The 25029-nt window shown below is 37.8% G+C and overlaps 1 protein-coding gene across 3 annotated transcripts in view; it reads left to right on the top strand.

Moving 5' to 3' along the window:
* The window catches only part of LOC137483791 (ubiquitin-conjugating enzyme E2 E2), a 202233-nt gene extending 177834 nt beyond the window's left edge, over nucleotides 1-24399 (top strand). For all 3 annotated transcript variants that reach the window (XM_068207176.1, XM_068207169.1, XM_068207182.1), the window contains 2 exons: nucleotides 1440-1587; nucleotides 23606-24399. In XM_068207176.1, coding sequence (XP_068063277.1) covers nucleotides 1440-1587; nucleotides 23606-23703 — 246 coding nt within the window. In that variant the 3' untranslated portion in view covers nucleotides 23704-24399. The remainder of the gene's footprint in view (nucleotides 1-1439; nucleotides 1588-23605) is intronic.
* Nucleotides 24400-25029: the final 630 nt, after the last annotated feature.

Genomic DNA, 25029 nt, shown 5'->3' with positions numbered 1-25029 from the left:
AAATTCTCATAGAAGTCCCAGAAGTGAAGCACACAGGCTGGAAAACAATAAGCAAAACCTCAAGTGAAGGGGAAAAATGAAAGAATCTACAAGTATGGAGTGGCAAACTGTCAAATTATCCAATTAATCAGCAATACCTTTAGATATAGAAACATTTAAAAATTGATGAACTTGCTTTGTAGGGTTCTTTGGTACAGAACTCACTGGTGTATGACAATGGGCTCCAAAACATTTTTCCAGATCTATGTGGAAAAGCACTTAGGAGAAAAAGTATTTATTGTTGAATGCAATGTTTTCATACCATAAATCTACTATCTTTTCTTTCCATTATTTTGTCAAAGCTTCTTGGTTTAATCCAAGGAGGCAGAATTTTTCAGTGGGCTAGAGAATGATTACTGTAATTATTTTTTAATAGAAGTAAACCAGTGATAATAGTAAATACAAGTGATTATTTCATTTTTAGTTTCTCTTCTGCTTGCTGAGTGGCCTGATAGTCCCACTCAGATCACTGAGATCTCTGATACTGAAGAAAATCAGAAGAGGAGCGTGCCTGTCCCCAGTTTGCATTACTCTCCAGACAGGGGTTTATCTGTGGTAGGGCAGGGTTGGGTTTGTAGGCACCCTCAGCTTACATTAGCACTGTCCCAGTGGAGTGAAGAACACAGCTTCCCTGAGTCAGGGATTGCTTTGCCTGCTGTTGTCTCCTGCCTGCCCAGCCCCTCTCCTGGCAGGGCTGTTGCTGGTGAGGTAGATGTCTGAAGACCTATGGCTTAATTTTAGATTTTAGAAACATGTAATTGAAACCATTTGGGTGTGACTTGTCATTTGGGTAGAACTGATAGAGAAATTAGTCCTTGACGACCTCCAAAAGGTGTATGTAAACAATTCTACTCATAAAAATATAACCTAAAATTTGGAAATAAAAGGATTTTATTTCAGCAGCCTTTCTGAAAAATATTTCACTTCAATTTTTCCAGGAGTCACTGCTGTGATGCCTCTGCATTTTATTTTACAGCTTAATCTACTGTGTCAAATGATGAACAGATGAAGACCGTAGAAGAATCTGTCTTGTTCTGACTTCCTTCAAAGTGTGAAAAAGCTGTGGACCTGAGTTATGAACATTGTCGAGATCAGGGGCTGGAACTGCTTTTTTTCGGCCGTATACAAAATAATGAGATTGATAATACCAAGGCAAGAGGAAACTCAGGAAATGTGTCCCATTCTCAGCCTGCCCAAACTGGTTTCACTGCTGGCCACAGCTGCAAGAGGCAGAATTTATTTCCTTTATTTTGTCTTGCCCAGTCTTTAACCAGCAGTAGCAGAGTACCGTCATTTCAGCCTGGAAAGCAGAATGTTTGTTCCTATGGTTCTTCATTGCCTAATAATTGTGTAGTTACTGGCTTGAACGCTGTTGTACTGAGACACATTGTCCTTTCCAGGTAACGTTCCGGACAAGGATCTACCACTGTAACATTAACAGCCAAGGCGTCATCTGCCTGGACATTTTAAAAGACAACTGGAGTCCAGCGTTAACCATTTCTAAAGTTCTCCTCTCCATCTGCTCCCTCCTCACAGACTGTAACCCCGGTAAGACGAATTAACTTTCATATCCTCGTTCATTCATCATTCACGTTTGGTCAGCTCAGTAATATCTGGTCAGTGCTCTGGATTACTGGTGCCTACTGAAAAAAACACAAAAATGTAAATTTTAAATGCTATTCATAAAAATAGTATGAAAAGAAAGTAGAGTTTCAGAAGCTCAAGTGCAGTTTTAATGGAAAATATTTTTTTTTTAATTCAGAAAGTTTGATCAGTAGAAAATACCTTAGTATGCATAATTTGGATATTACAACCAGGATATTACCACCAAGAAATATTAATGAGTTAATAAATATTGAAAAGGAAAGCTTTCATTTAAATATGCTGATAATGTGGTCTCTGAAAAGAATATTAATAGCCCTGACAATGATAGATGCCTAACGCAGACTCTACAAATAATGAAAATTGGTTTAAATGAGGTTTATTCAATATCTTGAACAGTCAGCATGAGTATTCAAAGCAAGCTGTCATTCTTATTAACTAGCATAGCACTTAACCTCTCCCCTCAGCTCTTTTAGATTTGTTTTATGCCATTGACCACTAGATCTGTAATTTCCACTTTCTCTTACTCTATTTACCAACACATAAATTCTGACTGTAGCCTTCGAAAACCATAATCTATAGAAATTACTAAAGAATCATTGAAGAAAAATTATGTGATCTGTTTATATGTCATGAGGGTTTTTGCTGGTTTGTTTTTTATTATACACTTCAATATTATTTTTCATTTGCCCAAAGGGCTAAGAATTTCTTTGGAAAGGGCAGAATGTGAGATTCTGGCATAATCAGGGGCTGAATCAAAAGCTGTAATAGAATATTGAAATATTTCAAAACTCAAAATAAGGTGAGAGCGGGCAAAAATGTGATTGACTGCTTTTATTATCATGTAGGTTTGTTGCTGTATAGAACATTGAAACCTGTGGTGTTCCTTTCAGCTGAGAGGTGGAGTGATAGAATGTTACCATTTTAGGCACATTTATTTCAGGCGGATTGAATGCTCTCTGCTAACGTCTGAAAGATTGATTTCTGTTAGTGTTTGGCCAAAAATATGCAGAAATGTCTGTAGGTAGTCAGGCAGATAGATGACAGAAGTGTACAAAAACCAAATTAATATTTGCTCTTGTGTCTTAGAGACCAGGTAAAGAGCTAGAGACACTGAAAAGCTGTGTAGGGATTGAGAAGCTGTGTAGGGCAGTAAATACATGCTCTCTCGTAGGGATACAGATAATCTTTTTGGAGGGATACAGTTGTCTTGAAAGCTGGACAATTTCCAGGAGTGATATGAAATTTAGAAATTCACTACTTCTGCCTTCTCAATCTTAAATCCTTACAGATGCTGTCAAACAACAGTTTTAGCATATCAAGTGTGTAAGAGGAATACTAAAAACAGTTATCCATACTGTATTACCATGTACAACAAGTTAACACGCCAAAAATGGGGAGTTCTTCCATTTAGCCTCTTTCAGTTAACAACCATAAGCATTGTCGTAACCACAGTAAATAAAACAATTTTATGATGTTTCATTTTCAAATCTTCTCTTTAATTATGAAGTAGTTTTGGATTTTGTCACTGCTTCATGGCAAAATTTTCCCTTTTTTTTGATGAATTAACACAATTTCTTAATTTGTATCCCAGTCTCACAAGGCACTGTTGACAGGTATTTTTGAAGTGCTGAGTCATTTTCACCTTCCTTGGAAATTGCCTATTTAATGCTAGATATTCTTTTATTTAAAAGTGAACTTTGAATGTTAGTGATGTACAATAGAATGCTTGCAGAAATTTACAAGTCCTTTTCGTCATATTGCCTAATATGTTGCAGGTGTACTGCCTGTCCTATTATTTTTTGTGATATTTTATTATTTAAAAATTATTGATTAGTTACCATCAGATGCGTGGATGGATGGATGGATGGATGGATGGATGGATGGATGGATGGATGGATGGAAAGATATGTCACTGATACATTTGCCATTGAAATATATCACATATATATATATATATATATATATATATACACACATAAGTAGCTGCCAAAACATGCATATATATTTTTTACAGCTGGGAGTAATTTTCTGATCTCTCAGTCCTCTCTTCATCTAACTAGTCTGCCCCTTTCTACAGGCAGAAACACAACAGGGGTCTCGATCTGATAGGCAACTTTGAACTCTTTTTTCACCATTCATCAGCCAGAAGCGGATCAGGTCAAATGGAAAGGCAACGTTGAATATCCCACAAACATAAACATGCAGGATGGGTGAGTCTTCCACCCTGGCCTCTGAAGCAAAGAATCAAGTATCAGTTTCCCCCTACTCCTACATTTATGCAAATCTTCATTAGAACAACAAATAGGAGTAAGAATGGCAGCTAATTTACCCTCAGTCATACACAGTGATTAAACGGCGCTGAAGCACAGCTGCAGCTTCATTGGCAAGCGCTGCTATTCTTCTCCAGCAGGCTGAGCAAATGAAAAGAGGTGTTTGCTCCTGCCGCTCCTGTCATTCACACAGTAATCTACAAAAGCCATGGAGAGAGTCTCTTTCCTCCCTGGTTATACATCAACGCCCTTTGTTCCCTATCACTCCAGGCAGGAGCAAGTTTTTCCTTTTTAGACATACAATCCTAATACAATCCTTTACTCATAAGCTGTCTCAGACCCTTCAGACCTGATTATTATTAATTGTCTCTGTTTTGCTTGGCACTATCAGCCACTAAACTGTGTTAATGAAAGGTCTGAATTTTGTAACAGCTGGCTGACTTTTCCATGGGGGGAAGGGGTGTTGTAGGGCTTGTGACTGAACCCGTGTGCATTATCTGGGAGTGCAAGAGAGCCAAATGTATCAGAGGGATGGGAGAGAATGTGGGATACACTAGCCCAGTCCAGGTATTAGTATTTTTCTTTGAGGTGGTACTCAAGGCCACAGCACTTGTCCCTTTCTACAAATCAGGGCTCCAGTTCTGTAAATACTTTGGCATGTGCATGAGAAACCCCACAAAACCTGAAAAATACCTTTACCTGCATGAAAAAGACAGAGAGAGAGAGAGAGAGAGAGAGAGAGAGAGAGAGAGAAAGTGAGTGAGTGAGTGTGTGAATGTTTATAGTCTTTATGCTTGAGTGCTGAAAATGCCTGCTTCCAGTGTTAGCTGCTAGGGCTGGCCTGTGTGTGCAGTTAGTTACTGCAGTGTAACTCCATGCATGGATACTCCCCACTTTGAAAATATATTAAGTTACAAAAACCTGTCTTGCTTGGACTAAAAGTCAACTATACTTTAAGTGTTCAAGTGGAGCCTGGGGAGTGTAAATTTCCACACTGCCTTAATCCAAAGAGCTTTCAAGTGCAGATGGCCATTGAGGTTTTGTGTTTTACTGAGTTTGAAATGCTATGCAAATTAATTATTTTTTATAGTTACAGAGCTGGTGATGTTGATCTGGGTTAGAATGTTAATTTTTCTCAGTTGATCATTGCCATTCTGCCCCTGCCAAAGATTCTTGAGCCCCAGGAAAAATATCATTTGCAAATGCTTCAGAGAAAATAAATTGTAACACTGCAACACTTTTCTTTGCATGGCTTCCTTCTTCACATTTGAAATCTGAACTTGGCTGGCCTGATTATCCATGATGTCTGAACAGTCTTAACATTGACTCATGTCTGCTTAAGAGCATGCAGCTAAGCCTTGATTAAAACATCAGAACAAAGCCTACCTCTCCCTCACACCAGCCTCTTCCTTTCTGGTGCCATCCTTCAGCTCTGGCTCCTTACCATTTTCCCCATGTGCAAGTTCCACAGTCAGTGGTGATTTTATCCCTCAGTTGACATTCTGGAACCAAATGCTAGGCTGCTGCTCCTGGCACTCTTCCCTGCGTGGCAGCCGTGCCCCTCTGTGAGCTCCCGCGATGGGGATGTGCCAGGGGGTGCATACAGAGGATGAGTGGCAGAGTGTGATGTGGCCAGCCACGATATTGCTTTCACACAAATATTAGGCTGAACATTTGGATGGCTACTGTAGACAAAGTAACTGCTGAAGAGCTCTACAGAGCCTCACTTACTTTGCTCTTTAGAAACCTCTGCCTGATACCTAACCTGAACTGACTCACAGGAATTTTATAACCACTTGTTTTTAAGCAAGTCTTGTCCTATACCTTAGGTGACCATTTTTCTTGTTTTCACTCCAGGTGTACTAATTAAGAAACACCCTTTTCCCTTCTTGTCTTTATTTGATGCACACTACCAGACCTGTGTCTATGAGCCTCCTTCTGTAAGAGAGGCTTTCTGTTCCCCTGCTCATCCTCACTGCACTCATCCTTCCTGAATGCTCCTGACTCTTGGAGTTCACTGGGGCATGAGGCACAGCTAGACAGACTAACCTGCTCATCATCACCATCATCCGGGTGGAAATATTTACTGCTCCTGTTGGATGTGCCTATCTCACTTGGCAGCCCCACTGAAGGTTATTTCTGTCTTAGCCCTGTCATTTTCACTCTGTCTGCTTTTTAACCGAATTGAGTGAAATGGTGGAGAAAGGAAAAGAGGAAAAGGAAAGAGGAAAAAGGAAAAAAAAGAAAGGAAGAGCAAAAGAAAGAAAAAGCTTTTGCTAGAAAAGGTGAAACCTCTGCATTAACCTCTGGCAAAGGTTATGCTCAAAAAACTGCCTGCAGTACCCACTTCACTGGGGTCAGCACTAGTTAAGTTGGTTGCTCTGATCTCAGATGCTTCAGTGACATAATATCAGTGTAAAGATACGTGTCTGGTTACCTTTTAAACTCACCAGAAATTGTGAGGCCGTTTGTTTAGTGTTACCTGTAAAGTTTGCTGTGAAGGTAGTTTGAGGCTAAAGCATGTGTGTCCTCACAATAAATGTACTTATAAGAGTAAATGAGTAGCACTACATTACTTTGGACAAGTAGCACTACATTACTTTGAAGTGAGACCCATCCATTTTTATAGTAGTTGCAGTTGCACAGCACATCTGAAAAACAGACTATTTATGTTAAAAAACTCTGCAACGTACATTGTGGCTTTCAAATATATTGTACCCCGGTTAGAAGTGGATGTGCTGTTTTTTACAAGTACTGCCATGAATCATGAATTTACTAGATGGTTTCATACTTTGTTAACCTACATGAAGTAATGTGGCTGTGCATTTTTATGACTTACATTTATCTAAGCACAGATAAGCAAAGTCAAAGATTCAAAGGTTATGGGGATCTTTACATCTCACTAAGGGACACAAGACATGCTTTTAAGCTTTATTCATATGAGTCATCCTTACATTTTGCCTTTATCTTCCCCAGGAACCTCTTGGTTTTATCACAGAGTAGGTATAACAGGCAATTTTGGATAACATGCTATTGTTGTATTCCTGTTACAATTACAAGTTATCCATGTGGTTTGGCATGATTTAGGTCTGCCAAAAGATATTAACACCCTTACATACACCTGCATGAAGGTACTGGTATTTAAGAAAATTTAGAGATGGTATTCAGTTATTACATTATTCTTTTTCCTTTTTTTATTTTTCCTTTCCCCTTTTTTATTTTTTCTTTTTCCTTTTTTTATTTTTTCTTTTTCCTTTTTTCCCCCTTATCATTTTCCTTATTATGTGCAAGGTTCTATACTCTTGTTGCTGAGGGTATAAAATCCCAGTTCTGTCATCTTTTGCAGAAAAGGATTCAATAGTGTAATTTAATGCATATCTTTGATCCTCAATGGAATCTAAAACAGCACTTTGGAGAGTGATTTTTCAACATAATCTTAAAAGCCCTAAAAGCCTGAACGGTATTTGCCCTGCTATAAAGCTGCTGGAATTGCTGCTGTTACCAGAACCTCTGCAAAACACGAGTAGGTGGGGAGATTTAAGTCAGACAACATGCAATGGAAGGAACTGAATTAGTGATTTCTCAGCCCATTTGCCTTTCCGACAGCAGTATACATTCTTGGAGGGAAGTTGGTGTCCTGCTGCAATGCCACTGCCCTGTCCCATCCTTCAGGAGCCATCCCAAATCCAGCTGTTGGAATTGCTCCAGCCAGGGTTCATATCTCCAAGTGCAACATGGATAGATCTGCTATCTAGAAAGCTTTGAGCACCTCCACATTTTGAATTTGTGTTGATACTTGGGAAACTTAAGCTTCATCCGAATGTTTGTTCATAGCAATTCCACATTCTCTACAAATTTGCATAAGGTATTGACAGAAATACCTGGAATACCCAATATACAATACAATACCCATGGAATTGGCTTCTGCACAGCCCAGACATAGGGGAGTAGGTTCACTTAAGCCCTCTCAGGAAAAGGCATCTCCCACCAGGAGTTGGAGTGAGGCTGCCACACTTTGATGCCCATTGACACACTCCATACTCCTGACACTGCTTTAGGCTGATCATCTTTGGCACAGGGGCACCAAGAGCCAGAATTGCCACAGCCACTTAAAAACCAAGTGTGTGTCAATGCATCAGGTTCCACAGGAATAGCTCTGCTTCTTCAGCCAGCAAAGCCCCAGCCATACCAGCATGCATTTTAATACACTAATAGATGTCCACTGTATCAATAAAAAAGATCTATTTTCAGAATTACTGTGATACTTGAAAATGCTTTCCCGTCAAAAAAAAAAAAAAAAAGTTTAAAATAAATCCAAGGAAGCTTAGTAAAGGAAAATGTAACATAGCTGTAATAATAAAATCTGTTCCATGCTGGAGCATTTGGCTCTGAGTGGGAATTTGGCTGACTTGTGGTCACAGCTCTGCTATTTGGCTTCCATGTTCCAGCTTTAAAATAGCTACCCAGCCCTAGGTAATGAAGAACAGGTCCGTGCTCCTCACCACTCAGCAGCCTGGATGTATCTTCATTTCTCTCCATCATTCCATATATCTCAATCTAGCAGGAAGCATGTACCATGTTCCTCCTCATCTGGTGCCTCCCCATAGCAGAGGCTGCTTTCTGTCAGTGCCAGTTCACATCAGGTGTTCCTTCTGCAATTTTTTTAGACTTCCCAATTATCATTCCTTCTTTTCCCCTCACCCCCAGTTGTGAAGTGAATTTACAAACTCTGGATGACAGCAAGTTCAAGGGATGAGCCACTTCTCATTTTCCTCATTCTTGTAATTTTTTTCCTTAAAGTGGTAATCTGCATGTTTTGCTACTATCAGAAACTGCTTCAGAATTCAATCTGAATTTTTTTCTTTCTCATTTAACATCTTACTAGCTTTGTTCCATTTATAAAAAGGATTGTTAGGCTTTCCTGTGCCCAAGTTTATGCTGTTGTGTTTTGTAGTGAAATTTTGTTTCCTTTTTAACATTTTTGTCAAGACATATAGAAGACAGGAAAATTATAAGTGCTCCTTATAAATAATCATTAAAATTATAAATACTCATTCTTTAATAATCCATATTTGAGTAGATTTGTCAACTGTGATGAATATTCTGGAAAATTACTGAAATACTTTTAAGCTGGTAAAACAATATTAATTTGTCCCATTTTATGAGGCTGGCTAAGCCCTGCTACTTTGATTCTTTCCTGGCACCCACAGGCTACCAGGTGCAATGTCACAACACAGTACTATCAAACATACAACAAAACAATCTCATTTTCCCATATATCCTTTTTGTAAGCAGCAGAGGGTCATGTAAACAATGAAATTGCTCTGTTTTCTGAGATTATTTATATTCTTTAGCTTGGAGCTGTTTTTTCTCTTTTCGTCAGAGTTTGTATACTGTACTCTGTCAGGAAGTGGGCAGGTTTCTGGGCTGTTTCAGCACAATGGAAAATGCTTTCTTTGTATCTGAAGCAGGAAAATACTTTATACCATGTCACTCAAGCATGGCAACAAGTAACACTGAGTAAATGAAAGTTAAAGCAGCCAGGAATCAGTTCAGGGAGTCATGTTTTTTGGTTTGTTCTGAGTTGCAACATAACCTTTCTGTTCCTTTTTGCATCTCTGACATGAGTTGTCTCCAAACGGGATGAGCTCACTCAGGAGGCTCTGGCTCAGCAAAGACAAAGTGCAGGGTGAGGTTGCTCTGGTGCCTCAGTGCTGTTGTATGGGGAGCAGAGCAAATGGGTGTTCAGTATAAAGGCCATCCTAAGAAGTTGTCCTAAGGGAGAATGAAAGAAAAATCCAGCATAAAACTGATGGAGTTTGTTCTCTCAGTGAGTGTAGAGTGACTACATCAAAGGTGGGGTTGTCTTCAGAAAAACATGAGCAAAGAGATCCCATCAACTACAACGAAGTTCTTTTTGCAAGAAAGTACTTATGTGTCTATAAATACTGTATGTTCCCCTCCCTGTTCTGCAGAACCTGCTACATAGGTAAATTTGCGTATTTGCACTGATCGTATCACAGAATCTAGAGCTGATATTTACAAATTCCTGGTAGCTCATCAGTGCTTTCTCTTTCCATTCCTTTTAAAAGATACTGTGCTATACCAGTTATGCTGTAGTGTGTATACAATACTAACTTCTATAGTTTGACTCACTTACAGCTTCTCATATTCTGAGCTGAACACACAGTACCAATATGTTAAAGGCATTTAGGCACCTAAAGCTGCTGGCTGACAGCTGGCAGGGTTTTCAGTACTTCCCATGGGATTTACACATCTGAAGTCTCACTAGGAGCCTCTCAGCACTGCCAGGAAGAGACTTGATATACATCTGGTCTTTAAATATTTGCAGACACATACACCTATATATCATCAACTCTGGACATGATCTATAAACATGGTATTAAACAGATGTAAATGCAAGAAATGCAGCAGCACATTATGAAAATTGCATATAGATATGCATTGAAATAGAATTAATTTCCTTTGCCATGAAAAGCTGATGAAACTGTTACAAGATTTGTTCTTATCAGTTGACTAAGTCCTCTCAACATGAACTCATGACTGTGGGGATTATTATAACAGCAGGGAAAACATTTGTGAACTGTCATCCCTTTAGTAGTTCTCAGAAAAATATGTCTTGGAATATCTCCTAATTATGTGTGCAGGGGGAGGAGGCTTGGATCAGGATTACTATTGATGTTGGCCTAAATCATTGCTCTTTTCAGTTGCACTTGGACAACACCTTATGGGTAGAAGACCATTATTTGTGAGCATAGAGGCTTTTAGTGTGTTTAGATTTAGGTTATTCAAAGCTCACAAGACTTAATTAAAAATATTAACACAACTATAGGAGTAAGATTGTTTAGAAATATTTTGTTTTAAACCCCCCCATTATGGTTTCAGAAGTCTACGGTCTGTTCAATTTTTTTTTTTCCTGAAAAGTGTCTGGGAATATTTACATGAGAAAAATGGTGGGTTTACGTAATTTAGAAAGTGAATGGTAGAGATTACTTTTTCAAAATAAAATCTGGATTTTGTGGTATCCAAGGTATGATGCAGTCCTTAGCTATAGTTCCAGATGCCAGTCACACACACACTTACCCTGTTCTTTTTTTATTCTGATGTATCTGGAACTCTGCAAATAATAATGAGTAGAAGTTCAGTCACTCTCTAGCAGAAGACCAGCACTACTCATTGAGTCAGGTACATTGTCTGCAACTGCTCATCCCTCAGTGGTTCAGAGAAAAGTGTAAAAATCCTTCAAAGCACTTTACTCACACAGTAATACACAGGAGAGGAAATTCCCTCCTAGCTACAGCTAAGAATCAGATTATGTGCTGAAGCATGATCAGTACAGCCTTTGCAATGGTAGCTCAGGTGGTGCATGGCTACCAAGTTTTCTAATTATTTTTTGAGTTTACTAAATCACCTTCTAGTATTTCTACACTAAAATTTTTGTGTGTGCTTTACAATTTGATGTATGAAGCATCTCCTTCTTTTAACTTTTGATAAATGTGGTGGGGTTTTTTTTGTGTTCCTTTCTTGCCATGGAAAAGATAAAAACCACTTTTTTTTTTAAATCTTCTTTACCAAATTACCTGTCACATCTTATTTTGTGGGGTTTTTTTCCTTCTCAAATAAATCACCTTAGATTTCAACCATTCCTTAAAAGGAAAAGCTTTGACCATGCTGTTAATGGTTTCTTGTCCTTTTCAATAATGTTTCTGCTCCTAATTTGTTTTTGCTTTAGGAGATGTGAGAAAAATTGAACTTCAGACATAATAATACCCAACCATCAGTTTATTAAATGTCATCTGATTAAGTCAGAGATTGACTAAAATCCAAATCAGTAAAGAAGCTTTGTACATCTGTGACAAGAAATAAATGTAAAGGGATGTAACTGACACTCATAAGAAAAGAGTCTTGTCACAACACTTAACTGTTCCTCATTTTTATTGTTCCTCAGAAAGGGTTTCTAGAACATCTAGAATAAAGTCTTATCACAAAATGGAAGTAAAGCTGGAAAAATATACACCTGACTTGGGTTTGGTTTTTTTACATGAAACTTATAAAAGCTATATGATAAATATACCTACCAGGCTTTTAAAAGTTGGTCGATTTCTGCTCAAAAAGTTCCTGCACAGAGTTTCTTTAAGCTTAGGCTAAACCATCATTAAATTAAAAGTCCTTGAGAAAATGCATGAGCTACAAATACAAAAGGTTACAATTCATTTTCTTTCCAATAAACATGTGTAATTTAAAATACTACCAATGGAGCTTTCCTATGCCCATTAGCTCAGAGAGAAGACAGGTACTCTAGTGCATACATGTAACAAATCTTTGAGTGAACCAGGACCAAAATAAGTCAGCAACGTTAAATGTTTAACAATGTGAAATATTTAAATAAAGCTCTTTGTTATTTCTCATATATTCAATACAGATTTCTAGCTTAATTTCAGTGAGTTCCAAGATAAAAAGTAAACTGCCTTTTAAAATACACTCTAATATTTTACAGTTATTAAATATATTTTCTTTCTTTCATGCAGGTTTTGTCTGCCAATACAGACATGTCTTTAATCACATTGGAATTTTTTTTTTTCTTTTATGAAGTAGATACATCACTTGCAGGCTTAACCCATTCTACTGAATATATTTTTCTGACTAATATAACTGTATATATTTAAAGGAAAATACATAAAATAGAAAATCAATAGATTTAAACATCACATTCTAATTTCACAATCATTTAATCTAATATTAATTATTCCCAGTCAATAAAAATAGCTCAAATCTCAGATGGAGTAAACTGGCATCAGTCCTGCTGAGCTTTTATAGTCCAGATTTTTCATTTAGACTTTGTTCCATTTTTCTAAGTGGGGGTTTGTTTTGTGTGTTTGTTGATTTTCTTTTTCCCTGTGTACCTATTTTAACATGAAGGCAAGGACAGTTTTTCAAATTTCTTGCCATACGTTTCTGACTGCCTATGAACCACCATCAGGAACCTAAGTAGCACGACTATTTTTAAGACTGATTTTTCCTGTTCCTAAAATACAATTAATTTTTGTTTCACCATAGAAATCACACTGCTCCACATGCTTTAAGCTCCTGAAAGGAAGCCTGCTACATTTGGCTAACAGATTCCCAATAAGAATGTCGAGTCAGTCCTGAAAAGCAAAATTTATAAGCCTGGATATGTTAGCTATTAAATCATTTAGTCTCTCACTTTCTTGCGTAAGATTCAGAAATTAGTATTCCTGAGTCATTCAGATTCTACCTTCAGAGATGATTTACACTGCTGCAAGACATGTCTCTTGTATTTTGCATGGCTAATTTTCTACTTTATTCAGCAGGGGAGGAGGAAACGGTTGTTTGTTTTTTACAGTTCTGCAGATCTATCAAAGGCAACAAATAAAACAAATTATATACAGTGTGTGTTTCAGAATCCCTATTTTCACAGCAAATTAAGTTCAGGTGCATTAGATGGAGTTGTAGACAGCTACTTAAATACCAAAATATATCGTGCAATTGTCCCAAATTTAAGGATGGGCTGTACTGTAAGATTTCATATTCATGTGAGATACAGAAATAGAGCTTTGATTAGTAAATTGTTTGTAGAATTTTCCATCTGTACAAGGCTTAGAAAAAGGCCCTTCTATGGAGTGGAGCATTTACAACTCCAAGATGAATTTGATTTCAGAAAATTCTCAGGGGCTGGAATCCTCGTTGCTTGGGTTTTTATAATATTGATTAGATAAAGTGGCTGTATAAAGTGACATGAAAGTAGAACTTACTGTAAGACATAATATTATACTAGCAGAAGGAATTCCTTAATGACCTTTTGTGTCTTTTTCATCTCTACCTTGTGTAGCTTTTTTCTACGGCTCAATCTCAGAACTCTTTATGCCAATGCCTGAAATCATTTTGCAAAGTGATTATCATTTAGTCAGGCATGCCACTGGAGTCAATGTGACCCCTCAAGTAGGAAAGATAAAATTTTTAAATAAGGTTATTCTAACTTACTAAATAAGAAATTATTGCTGTAAAATATCACAAATTCAATCTTTTTTTCAGCATTGCCATGTAACTTCTTTGCAACTAATCCAGGAGTAGAACTTGCCTTCATGATGAGTGCTACTTATTTTGTTTAACTTGTTTTTTCCTTCTAGTCCTATTATAACCTGTTCATAATTAGTCATAACTATATTCGTGTTCTGAAGTTAATCTAGAAGTGGATAGTCCAGTTGGTTGCTAAAATGGGGTTATTTTCTCACTCACCTGCTGATTGTCCAGTCATTACCTGTATAGAGGCCCTACTGCTTTTTGTGTTATTGGGTAACAGTAAAAGGTGTGCTCATGCAAGGCACACCTAAGCTCCCATTCCTGTTCCAATGGATGTTCAACCTGCCAAGGGATTTCAGGCCCTGGGCTATGAATGAGTTTCATTTAGCAGGTCTTTAGAAGGGATAAAATTCTTCACTAACCCCACCTTTTGTAAATAAAGGCCTCTTGTATTCTTTTGACATTTTTATGGGATTCTTAATAGCAGTTTTGGATTTAAAGTTGACAAATTAATAATGAGGTTTGGATTTAAATTTGACGAATTAATGATGAGGTTTAATTGGATGAGAAGGGGAAAATCAGATTAAACCAAAATAAGCAGCATTCATAGCACATGTAGGCTTTTCTATTTTCTAAGGATGAATTGCAATAAAGGTATAAAGGGAGAGATTCAAGAGCAGGATTCAGATGACTCCTGCATCTGACCTAAAATGGGTATGTTTAAGTTGAAGATTTTTGATATTGCTCACATTCAAACACTCTTCTAAGAGTGAAAATGGCTTTAGGACTCATTTTTCCCTTAGTGTCTAGAAGTCTCTCAGTGTCTAAAAGACTAGACCATGCAGTAACACCTCCTCCCTTCCTGTCCTCTGGGAGTCCACATGGTAAGTGGATCCTATCGGACCTCCTGGTTTTCTTGCAGAGCAATCTACCTTTGGTACATGTGATTAGAGGATGTCTAACCCCTCACAAAGCATGGTCACAGAGAATAGCTTTACCCTCTGTTGCTTAGGGGTTAAACTGTTTGCTCAGGATGTGTAAGACTCATAGGTCAATCTTTGCCTGGAGGAGGTGATTAGTGGGAAATAAGGAGAGACAAATCTGGAGGAAAACTGGTTCCATTATTTTTAGACAGAAGAAAAGCCAATCACACGAGCATTCCTACAGAATAGCTATCCCTCTCTTAGTGAATCTTCAGACACACAAAAAAAAATCACATCCACAGTGCTTTTCTGAAAATACAGTTATGACCCTATGGATAAAAGCCAGTTTAATTATGGGTCTTAGCATTTTGGTTGCTTGACAACATGTTGAGATCCAAAGGCTGTGATTTTCTTATTATCCACTCACGGCCATCTTCCACAAGGTAAATGCATATTGCTGTAGCTTCTTCAAATTTTATCAAACCACATGCCATGTAATGTCTTTCAAATTAAGTTCTACAGTTACTAACTCCTTTTTGTTAATTTATTTTCTAATAGCAACGACTGCTTCTCAATTGAGTAAGTTATTATGAACAGACACATTGCTAATGTATCTGTGCTTTTAATATTGAGATGCATCCAAGCATCAAAGTGAAGTGTGTTATTTTAGAATTTTAATTGTTCCAGCATACTGGCACATCTAAAAGGTGCATGTTCTTCCTTAATTAAAGACAACTCTTCAAGATCAGTACACTGTGCCTCGCTGATCCTTGATTGCCTCAGCTAACTCCCAGTCAGCCAGTAAAGTTTATAGAAATCCTGCTAAAAACTGAAGACTGAGAAAAAAATCTTTATCCTTAAACAAGAATAATTTCCCTTGGCAAGATACAGAGATGAATCACTGCCAACACTTTCCTTTAAGAGCTGCGTTAATAAAATTGGGCCAGATAATACTCCTTATTTCTGAAACATCTTTTTCTTAGGCAGCCTCATATTTCACACCAGTCTGTGGTAGGTAGCCTGACAGCAATCAAACACAAGTCTAGAGAGAGGAATGAATTTCTCCCTCCATGCTTACAAAATGGATATTTTAGTAAATGGATGTTTCCTAAACTAGATTTGCAGAGTTCTTTTATTTTTGAAGATAAGTAACATTTTTTTATTCAGACAACAGTTTGGACATTGTAATCAACTCACGTATGCCTTAATATTTGTGTAACTGCAATCATTGTGCAAACTTAACAGAAATCAAATGTATTTCTGGCAATTCTACAGTGCTCAAAATTTAGAGTCAAGTCATGGGTAGCAGCCTTTTTTGTGATATACATCTGTACAGCCACATATATGAAATTATCTAGATACCTTGCCTGGCTGATGGAAAAGCATTAGTCCAGCTTCACAGATGGGAAGCTAAGGCACCACTGTAAGATCACTTGACTTTCTTTCTATATAAATTAGAATGTTTCTGCTGAATGCTGAGAAGTGAGCAGACAAATCTGTAAAACTAGTTCCTGAAATGAGAAGCAGACTTCATTATATGAAGTTTCTACTGTGAACTATAATTTCTAAAATTGATATTAGCTTCACTGACTTTTTTCCTAGTAGACATATGATCTTTCTAGAATTTGCTCCTTTCTCCTCTAGTGACAACCATTTTTCTTTACTGGAAAAACTAATTTTATTTGTTCTCTTTTTGTAATGCAGTGTTCACTGATCACTTTATCATTCTTCTGTATTGCTTTCAAAGAGCCCCACAGATGGTTAAATACATTCTATGTGGATAGTTGAAATTGTGATTTTGTGAAAGTAGGGAATAAATTGTAGTTCAGCTTGTAGGCTGTGTAAAGCAATTCAGAGCCCTGCTACCACCCTTTGTTCTGCCCTGAATCATGTTGTTGTTCCAGTTCGTGCGCGTGTGTTGATCAGGCTCCCGACCGCGAGCTCGTTTTATTGCTGCACAAACAGGGATTAGCGCTGCCGCGCTCCTTTTCACTCATGCCCTGGGTTTGAGCACTCTTTTCAAAGGTGAAAGGTTAGTGGAGTAATTCAGTGGGCCACTTCACCTGTCTCTGCCCCCAAAGAATTACTTAGTCTGTGCATTATTATTAATGATAGCAAAAGAGAGCAACACCGCTGCTCTAAGATCACTGAAGGATGCTGTGATGCATTTCACATATCTCATTTTCTACATCAAGACTCACAGTACCCTTGACATGGTCTTCTAGGAGTTCACTGAGTTAGAAACAGGTGATATGTGACTAACTATGAAAACTTCCTGAGGCATAGTGACACAATAAATAAAATTACTCACAAACAATTCATCTTCTCTTAATCCCTTCCTCTTGGAGTACTAAATTGTCCTGCAACATATTTGGTATAGCATGTCTCACTGCTGCCTTTGCAGGTTTTCACTGACTGGTCATTTTAAAACACTAACCTGGACACCACTGAAAACAAGAAAGTATAATTACATATTAAATAATTTTTAAATTAAGGGTGGTTTTGGTGTGAATCAAACTGTCACCATTTGCCATTAAGAAAACTGGTGTTTCGGTGAAGTGTTAGTTTCTGTGCTTGTCCCAGTCCTAACTTTAATTTTTTTTTTCTTTAGTTTGCCTTTTGGATCTTAAACATTGGTACAACATTAAAATCAACAAAAATTGGATTCTGAAATCTTGGCTTTTGCTGCAAGCCAGTATGGGAATATATTCTGCCCTGCACTGCTGTTTGCAATGAAAGCACCAAACAAAATGTAGTTACTGAAAATATGAACTTTTATTCTGGGGAGGTTTGGTTTTGGGGTAATCAATCCTACCTGTACTGCTATATAAAGATGACTCCAATGCAGGTATCCTGTACATAACATAGAGAGCACATTGACTTTTCCTTAAAACTAAGAGCTCAATCACGCCACATTTTTTTAATTGAAAAATAAATACAGCATAATATCTGGGAAGAGAGGCTGTCCTTAAAGAACAAACAAAAAACAGTAGTATTCCCTAAACCAAAAATTCTTCTAAATGTGTAACTGAAGTTAAAATAACTAGAAAATTACTTATTTGTTTCATGTCACACATCCTGTCCAAGGAATAGGAAATATTTAATATCTGCTGGTTGCTGTTTCAGTACAGGTAGTTCTGTAGAGCCTCTCAGTGGGGTGCTCTCACAGCTATGAGCATGGAGCCATTTAGTTCAGGAGAAGGAATAAGACCTTTCAAATTACATCTAACCTTTGGAAATTCTTCCAATTTAATACTTCTCTTCAGCTGGAGTCCAAGTCTTTACAGCCTGATACAAAGCTGAATCTAAACTAGACCAAGAAAAAAAAAGTACATTCTAAATATTTGGCTGAAGAAACTGTGAGATTTTTATAGGGCTGTGATTTTTTTAGGTTTTAAGGTGCTCCAGAAATCTTCTGAGAACCCACTTGTGGTGATGTAATAACTGGCTCCATCAGCTGTTCTCTATTAAAACTGCAAAACACTGCAATGGAAATAAAATTCTACTTTATAAATGCTCATAAAAATATATAAAATGCATACAAACACCCATAATGTACGTTTTAAGTCTAAATGTGTGTATCTTTAACCATGTTGGCATTACCAATTGGAATTTCATTGCACATTGTGTGGTTGATGGGGAAGGCACATTGAAATCAAGCTGTTAAACACACCATCTCCGTTTTTTATTTCACTAGAGTATGTTTGCTGTATTTTTAAAAGAGCATTGCAAAGCCCAGGAGATGAATTCTGCTCTGAAATTGCTATTTGCTGACATAGAAATAGCTGTAAAAATACAAGCTGAGAAAAATACAGTGTAGCAATATATTTTCATTTATTTGGGGGGAAAGTAGTTTTTAAAGAAGAATTATAGTCTGCCTTCTGAATGATAAAGCAGTTTTACTAGCACTAAACACAGCTGAAATTTTGTAATGACCAAACCTCAGCTCATCCAAATCCCCAATAGCATTAACTCCCTAGAATGGAACTGTAAATTTGATTAGCCTTACAATAGACATGAGACACAAATGTTCTTCTTTATACAGTCATATTAAGTGGCTGCAAAAGAAGATGACAAGGTATTGTGGAGCAGTGCATACAACCTTTTTAAGCTAGGGACAAGATCCAGCTCTCCCAGCTTTCCAAATCACATAAATACAGGGCAATTTCATGAATTCTAATATAACATGAGGATGACATATGGTGAGGTGAGGAGGGATTTAGCAGCTGCAGTCTTCCTGTAAATCATCCAGAAGATTTTTTTCATAGGCTAGTTCTTTAGATTGACATTTTCCTTGTAAACTACATTGTTGAACCATAGCTTCTGTTCTTGCCTGTATAATATGGTGCCTTTTTAATATATTTCCGTTACTCATGCACTGTCCTCTGCTGTGAAATTTGATCCTGTAATTCCTGGTGTGTTAATATTTTGCATGGAGTTAATCAGGATAAAAAATTTCCTTTACCTAAGTTAAAGGTTATGGAGGCATCCCAGTGTGGGTTTTTAGAAGGAACAGTAAATTACAAGGCCTAAAGATTTTTGGGTCCACAGAGTTGCAGCAGCATTTCCAGGCTGGCACAGCCAGCAGCACCCCAAAGGCTGGGAAACCCATTCCTGCCCACAGGACAGGGAAGGAGCTGTGCACAGAGGGTGCTATCCCAGCTCTCAAGCACGCCACCACACATCTGGTGATCTCCTGCTAGGCCATGAGTTGCATAGATATACTTTTTTATTAATTTATTGTGGGTTTATTTTCATTTCTTTCACAAGATTGTTTCACCAACACATTCCTGGCATAGCTTTATACTACTATCCCCTGGTAATTGTTGTCATTTGGATACAGTCCTGTTTAGAGTAAAATTCTGAACCGTGATTCATTGATGAATCATGCTACTTCTTTAAGGAAAAAAAAACCAGTAAAAACTAGAGCAGTTGACTAGTTATAGAAACAAATTTCTAGCATCAAGATTAAAACCACAGATATATACAAATGGAAAATAAGAAAGCTTTCTGGTAGTGGGAAATGGAAACAAAACAAAAATGTTGTTGTGAATTTTGAGATCCACTTTTCCTTTTCATCTCTTACTTAGATAGTTTATGCAGTGGTTGTTTTATAAATACATATTTGGCCCTACTAATGGATATTTCACAATACCCTTAAACAATGCAGTCCAGATGAGCACCAGGTGGTTCTCAGCCATGTGCTACATAGTATAGGGGGGTAAATGGGGACCATTGTTTCTTCCTCATACTTATAGGATTTCTTCCTCAAACTTGATATTTTGTAGGACTTGGGCACTATAACAAAGGCTTGTGCATGTTGGCAGTTACATCTTTTAATTTTTTTTTATTAAGATGCTTCAATTTATCTTGAAATCTCTGTGTCAGGGCCCGTCACGGTGAATTACGCAGCAGTGGTGACTCGTGACTCATGAAGTGTTGAGAGATGTGTCTCCTTGGACCTGCTGGCTGGAGCTGCCCACACAGCTGCAGGAGGAGACCAATGGCATTTCTGGAGCTCACACTGTCCTTACATCTTGTGGCACAAATGCAGCGTTGTGCTTCAAATTGGCCGCTGCACCCCTGGTTGGGCGGCTCTGGTCCGCAGTTTAAATTTCCCTCCTCGCCAGCTGTCCTGGCTTCCCAAACAAATCAGTTGTGCCTCCTGATGGCTTTATGGCTTCACAGCAACTGGTAAAAATAAGCCAGTTCTTCAGGCACCTATTAAAGTGTCCTTTTTAAAGTCCTCATAAATATTTACATGTGACACAGCTCCAGACCCTCTGACAGAGATGTGAAATAGCTGAGCCTCGCTGTCAATAACTATTTTTCTATTCCTTGAAATAAATTCCTTGCTTTCAAATGAGCAAGTGGTTTTCCCAAACTGTGGGTTTGGTTTTGTGTTCAGTATTGTTATAACCAACAAAACACACAGCCAAACTGAAAAAAAATCAATCTCGTTGTAATTACTGAAAGTACCTTTTAGTAGCATTCACTTGGCAGCTGGCTGTGGGTGCAGCTGGTCCTGCTCATGCTACAGCAAGCAAAGACCTCTCTTTGCTTCCACAGTCCTGCTTCATACAGGCAGACACCAGTGGAGGGAGGCACTGGCTTGGGAGAAGCACCTGAGATGATTAATAGTTGATTCTCAGGTCACTCAGCAGGAATTTACAGACCTACGACAAAAGCTTTGTAGACCTCAGACATCTTACAGGCCATCGCCTCCACTCTTTCAACTGCCAAAGAAAAGACTGCAGAGACAAAGGCTTGAACACATGGATAAATAAACAGCCCAGTTCTGTACATTACTGGACTTGAACAGATTTCCACACCTTACCAAGAATGCCTCTCACTGATTCTCTCACCCCAAAGGAAAAGAGACACTGTCCCATGCTGGGAGGAGGTTGGGGTAAGAGCCTGTACCTTCCAAAGCCTTGCAAAGATGTATGGTTTTGAAATACTTTCTTGCTCCTAACAGGAGATATAGATGAAATCCCACACTAGGAAACCAAGCATTCTAATTATCATCCAGGTTTGGGGATGATGATGTGATCCTCAATATTCATGCAGTATATCAAGGAAATCAATTTATAGCTCTCAATGTGAAAGACATGCATTCACAGAAACATTCATCCTGCACATGAAAAAAACTTCCAGATTTGAACTAGATAAACCTTTATTTACTACAGCATATCACTGTTCACTGTCTCATACTAGGTTTTACAAAGATCTCAGAGGCATCACTTTAAATACACACTAAATCTCAATAAGAACTTGCCACATTCCAGATGGTAATGCTGTGATATTCCTGCAACCCTTCCCAGCCTGAGGGCTCAGAGGCCAAACCCCACCTTCCCCTAAAAGCATGAAAACCAGGATATGCTTCAAATTTTGCTTCAAAGATTCCTTTCAAGTTCAACCATTAGTCTCCATTTCTCCACGGGTCTGTGGAAGTGTTTCTTTGCACAGGGGCCTTGTGTCTGAGGAGGATGTGGGAATTTGCAGTGCTCTCACACTCATCCCCAAGCTGCCATTACACAATGACAAGGTTTCCCTGTTGCTATTTAGGGAAATCTTTTGTGAAGAGAAATGTTGCCCTTTTCTATTGCTCAGGTTCCCCATTTACCCTGCAGTGCTTCTCAAACCTCATTCCAGCCAGCAATAACTTTTTGCTACTTAAGAGTCTGTAGACTGTTAACCTCCTACTTGCACAGGACAAAATCCCTCAGATAATCCCCTATACAGTTTTTCTCCCTGGTTGTGGAGTTAAAAGTGATATACTTTCCAGTCTACAGCTTTTAAATTTTATCTTAGACCAGATACTCTTCTTTTACACACATGCATGTAAAAATAATCCAGTCCAGGCCTCATGACCTCCTGTGGATATATTAAGATATTAAAGGTAAGCTCATGCAGTAAGTGCTTGCAGAACTGAGACTACAGGGACTTAGTACACTGCAGTCACAGTGATTACTTGTCTTACTAATTTAGAAGTTGCAAACTTAACATTCAAATCACAGGCTCTTCCGGAAAGTGCGGGTTATGCATGGAAAGCAAAGGAATTTTTTTTTTATTAGATATTACTCACTAATATTCTGTGGGATTGGCAGTCAGCCAATCAAACCATTTTTGGCTAAGCCAATATGTTTCCCCTATCATAAACTCTTATCATCAACAACCAAACAAAAAGCCCAGATTTCCTCTGCTTGACAGAAGGCCTGACATCTTGTCCCAGGAATTTCCGTGGTTAACAGTGCAAGCACCACATTCAGATTTCAACTGTTCCGAGAAAGCCGATGCTCAGATTGTTCAGTGGCACCATCTTCAGACAACAACAAAGCTGATTAATACCTGGCTTTCACAAGAAGTCATCTTCATCTGTCCTAAGTCAGGGAAAAGTGTGGTATCAGTGCCTCTGAACTTGCACAGTACAATCTCAGACCATTTACTGTCTGAAATTTCTGTACTGAAATATCAAGAGCATGTGTTCCCCTCAAAAAAGGGGGAAGCTATAAATTTTGTCTGTTTAAAATGAGAAAAAATGCTGTCTGCAAAAGAAAAATGTTGATGAAATGCAGTCACTTATGGGAATGTCTTGTCTTGGATTGTTTTTTTTAGGCAACTGATTGTTTTTGATTAATTATTTGTGAAGAAATTCATAGATCCAGACCATGTAATGCAGCATTCTGGCCACAGGAACGCTCAGAAAGATCCTATAAATTAAATATCCCAAAATCTGGAATTAACTTCTCTTGCTTTGAAAATAGCACTTGCTGCCCTAATTTATTACATTTCTTTATGCTTTGAAATTAATGTATTTTAAAAAAACAAAGCAACATTCAACCTGATAACAGAATTAGAGCTCATCCTCTTCTTAAGTGAGAATATGAATAGTTGTGGGAGTCTAATACCATAAATAATTACATCAACTGAAGGTGAGTTTTACCTCAAAATAAATTTATCAGAACATTTTTTTTTTGTGAGGTAGAACTTTAGAAATTTGTTTCAGTTATATGTTTACGAGACATGTATAGCTAATTGCTGTCCATCCCACCTTCAACTCCTTCCTTCCCTGCTTTGAAAACAAGGCTGATATATGTGGGCACCTTGTCAGACCTAAGAGAACTGAATGAATGTGGATCTAAAAACAGCTTTTTCGTCCTCGCGGGGCTGACATGCATTTCACGGTTTGTGTTTCCTTTTCAGCTGACCCCCTGGTTGGAAGCATTGCCACTCAGTACATGACTAACAGAGCAGAGCACGACAGAATGGCCAGACAGTGGACCAAGCGATACGCCACATAGGAACCTCCTCTAGGATTTGCTGGACCTGTGCAAGCACATTCACTAAGTGCATCAATAGCCCTTCCCTTCATTCTTATTTTTTATTAAATCTTGAACCATTTTGTGACAAAAGGTTGTCCTTACTTTTTTTTTTGTTTGTTTCATTTTGGTTTATTTTTATTTTTATTTGTTCTGGGTTTTTTTGTTCTGTTAACTTGAAAGTTGTTTCCCTCAAATGTAGACAGGGAATTTTGGTTATCAGTGCAAAGAATGTTGGATCTGTAATAGTATAGAGCTTTATCAGAAAGCTTTGTATTAATGTGTGGGGTTGGTTTTTTTTTTTTCTTTCATGTGGTTTTGGGGAAAACAAACAAATTCAGAATTATATCTCATTTCTACTTAAATGTAGTGTTTAGGGTTATTTTTTTGTACTGAAGTCTTTAATGGTGGGTGCATGCTACTGGGAACAAGTTTTGTATAAAAGCTTAAAATCAAGAATCACTGTGCATTACTAAGACTGTGTTTATCACTAGCCTTCTGTTTCCCACACAAAAGGCTATTGCATTGAACAAATTAATATGTATTTTGATTTACTTAAAAAACAACAAAAAAAGTGCTTGTAAATTTCTTAGGGACCTGCCACTTTTGACTGTGGATCAGTTGATGTACACTTGTATTATTAAAGCACTCAATAAAACACTGTGGCTGATAAATGCACTTCTTGCAGGACAGTGCTTTTGCATTTATGTAGTATAGGCTGCTTAGTCCTCACATAATACAACTGCAGGTTAAAAAACTATTTTTAGACCTGAACTATTCACTTCTTCTCAACAATGCATTTCTTAACTTAGAATTCTTCATTGTGTCTTTCTTCATATACAAACATCTTCCAAATTTCAAGTCCTTTCTTTCATATGTCTGTGCTCAGACTTGCTATTCAGAAGCCTCTTGCTGCATCTTTTACACCGTGGCTTCACTATATCCATCTTGTTACATTTAAAATAGTTGGCAATAAAAATAGCCTTGCAGTGAAAGCAGAATATTGATGTTGATTTTATACAGCAAGCCTCATTTTGCCTTTCTCCAAGCTCTGTGACTGTAAAAGGAACTGTTATTTAAAAAAAAATAAATGAAGGTTTTCGATGGGAAAATTGAGCCCACTGCACCAATCATTCCCAGCACATTCAATGATAAGGGTATTTCTATTCAGATTTGACCTTCAGGCTAATTTTAGATATGCGGCTATGGAGGAAAAACTTCTACTTGGCTAAGGAAATGTGTGGGTGTTGTGATTTAGAAAATATATACTGTGATGCTGATAGCTGAATGTTCTTTGTGTTGCAAGGC

The sequence above is a fragment of the Anomalospiza imberbis genome, chromosome 1, assembly GCF_031753505.1.
Source record: "Anomalospiza imberbis isolate Cuckoo-Finch-1a 21T00152 chromosome 1, ASM3175350v1, whole genome shotgun sequence".
NCBI classification, from domain to species: Eukaryota; Metazoa; Chordata; class Aves; order Passeriformes; family Viduidae; genus Anomalospiza; species Anomalospiza imberbis.
The sequence above is the reverse complement of the archived record's forward strand: the minus strand, read 5'-3'. Positions and strand labels throughout refer to the sequence as shown.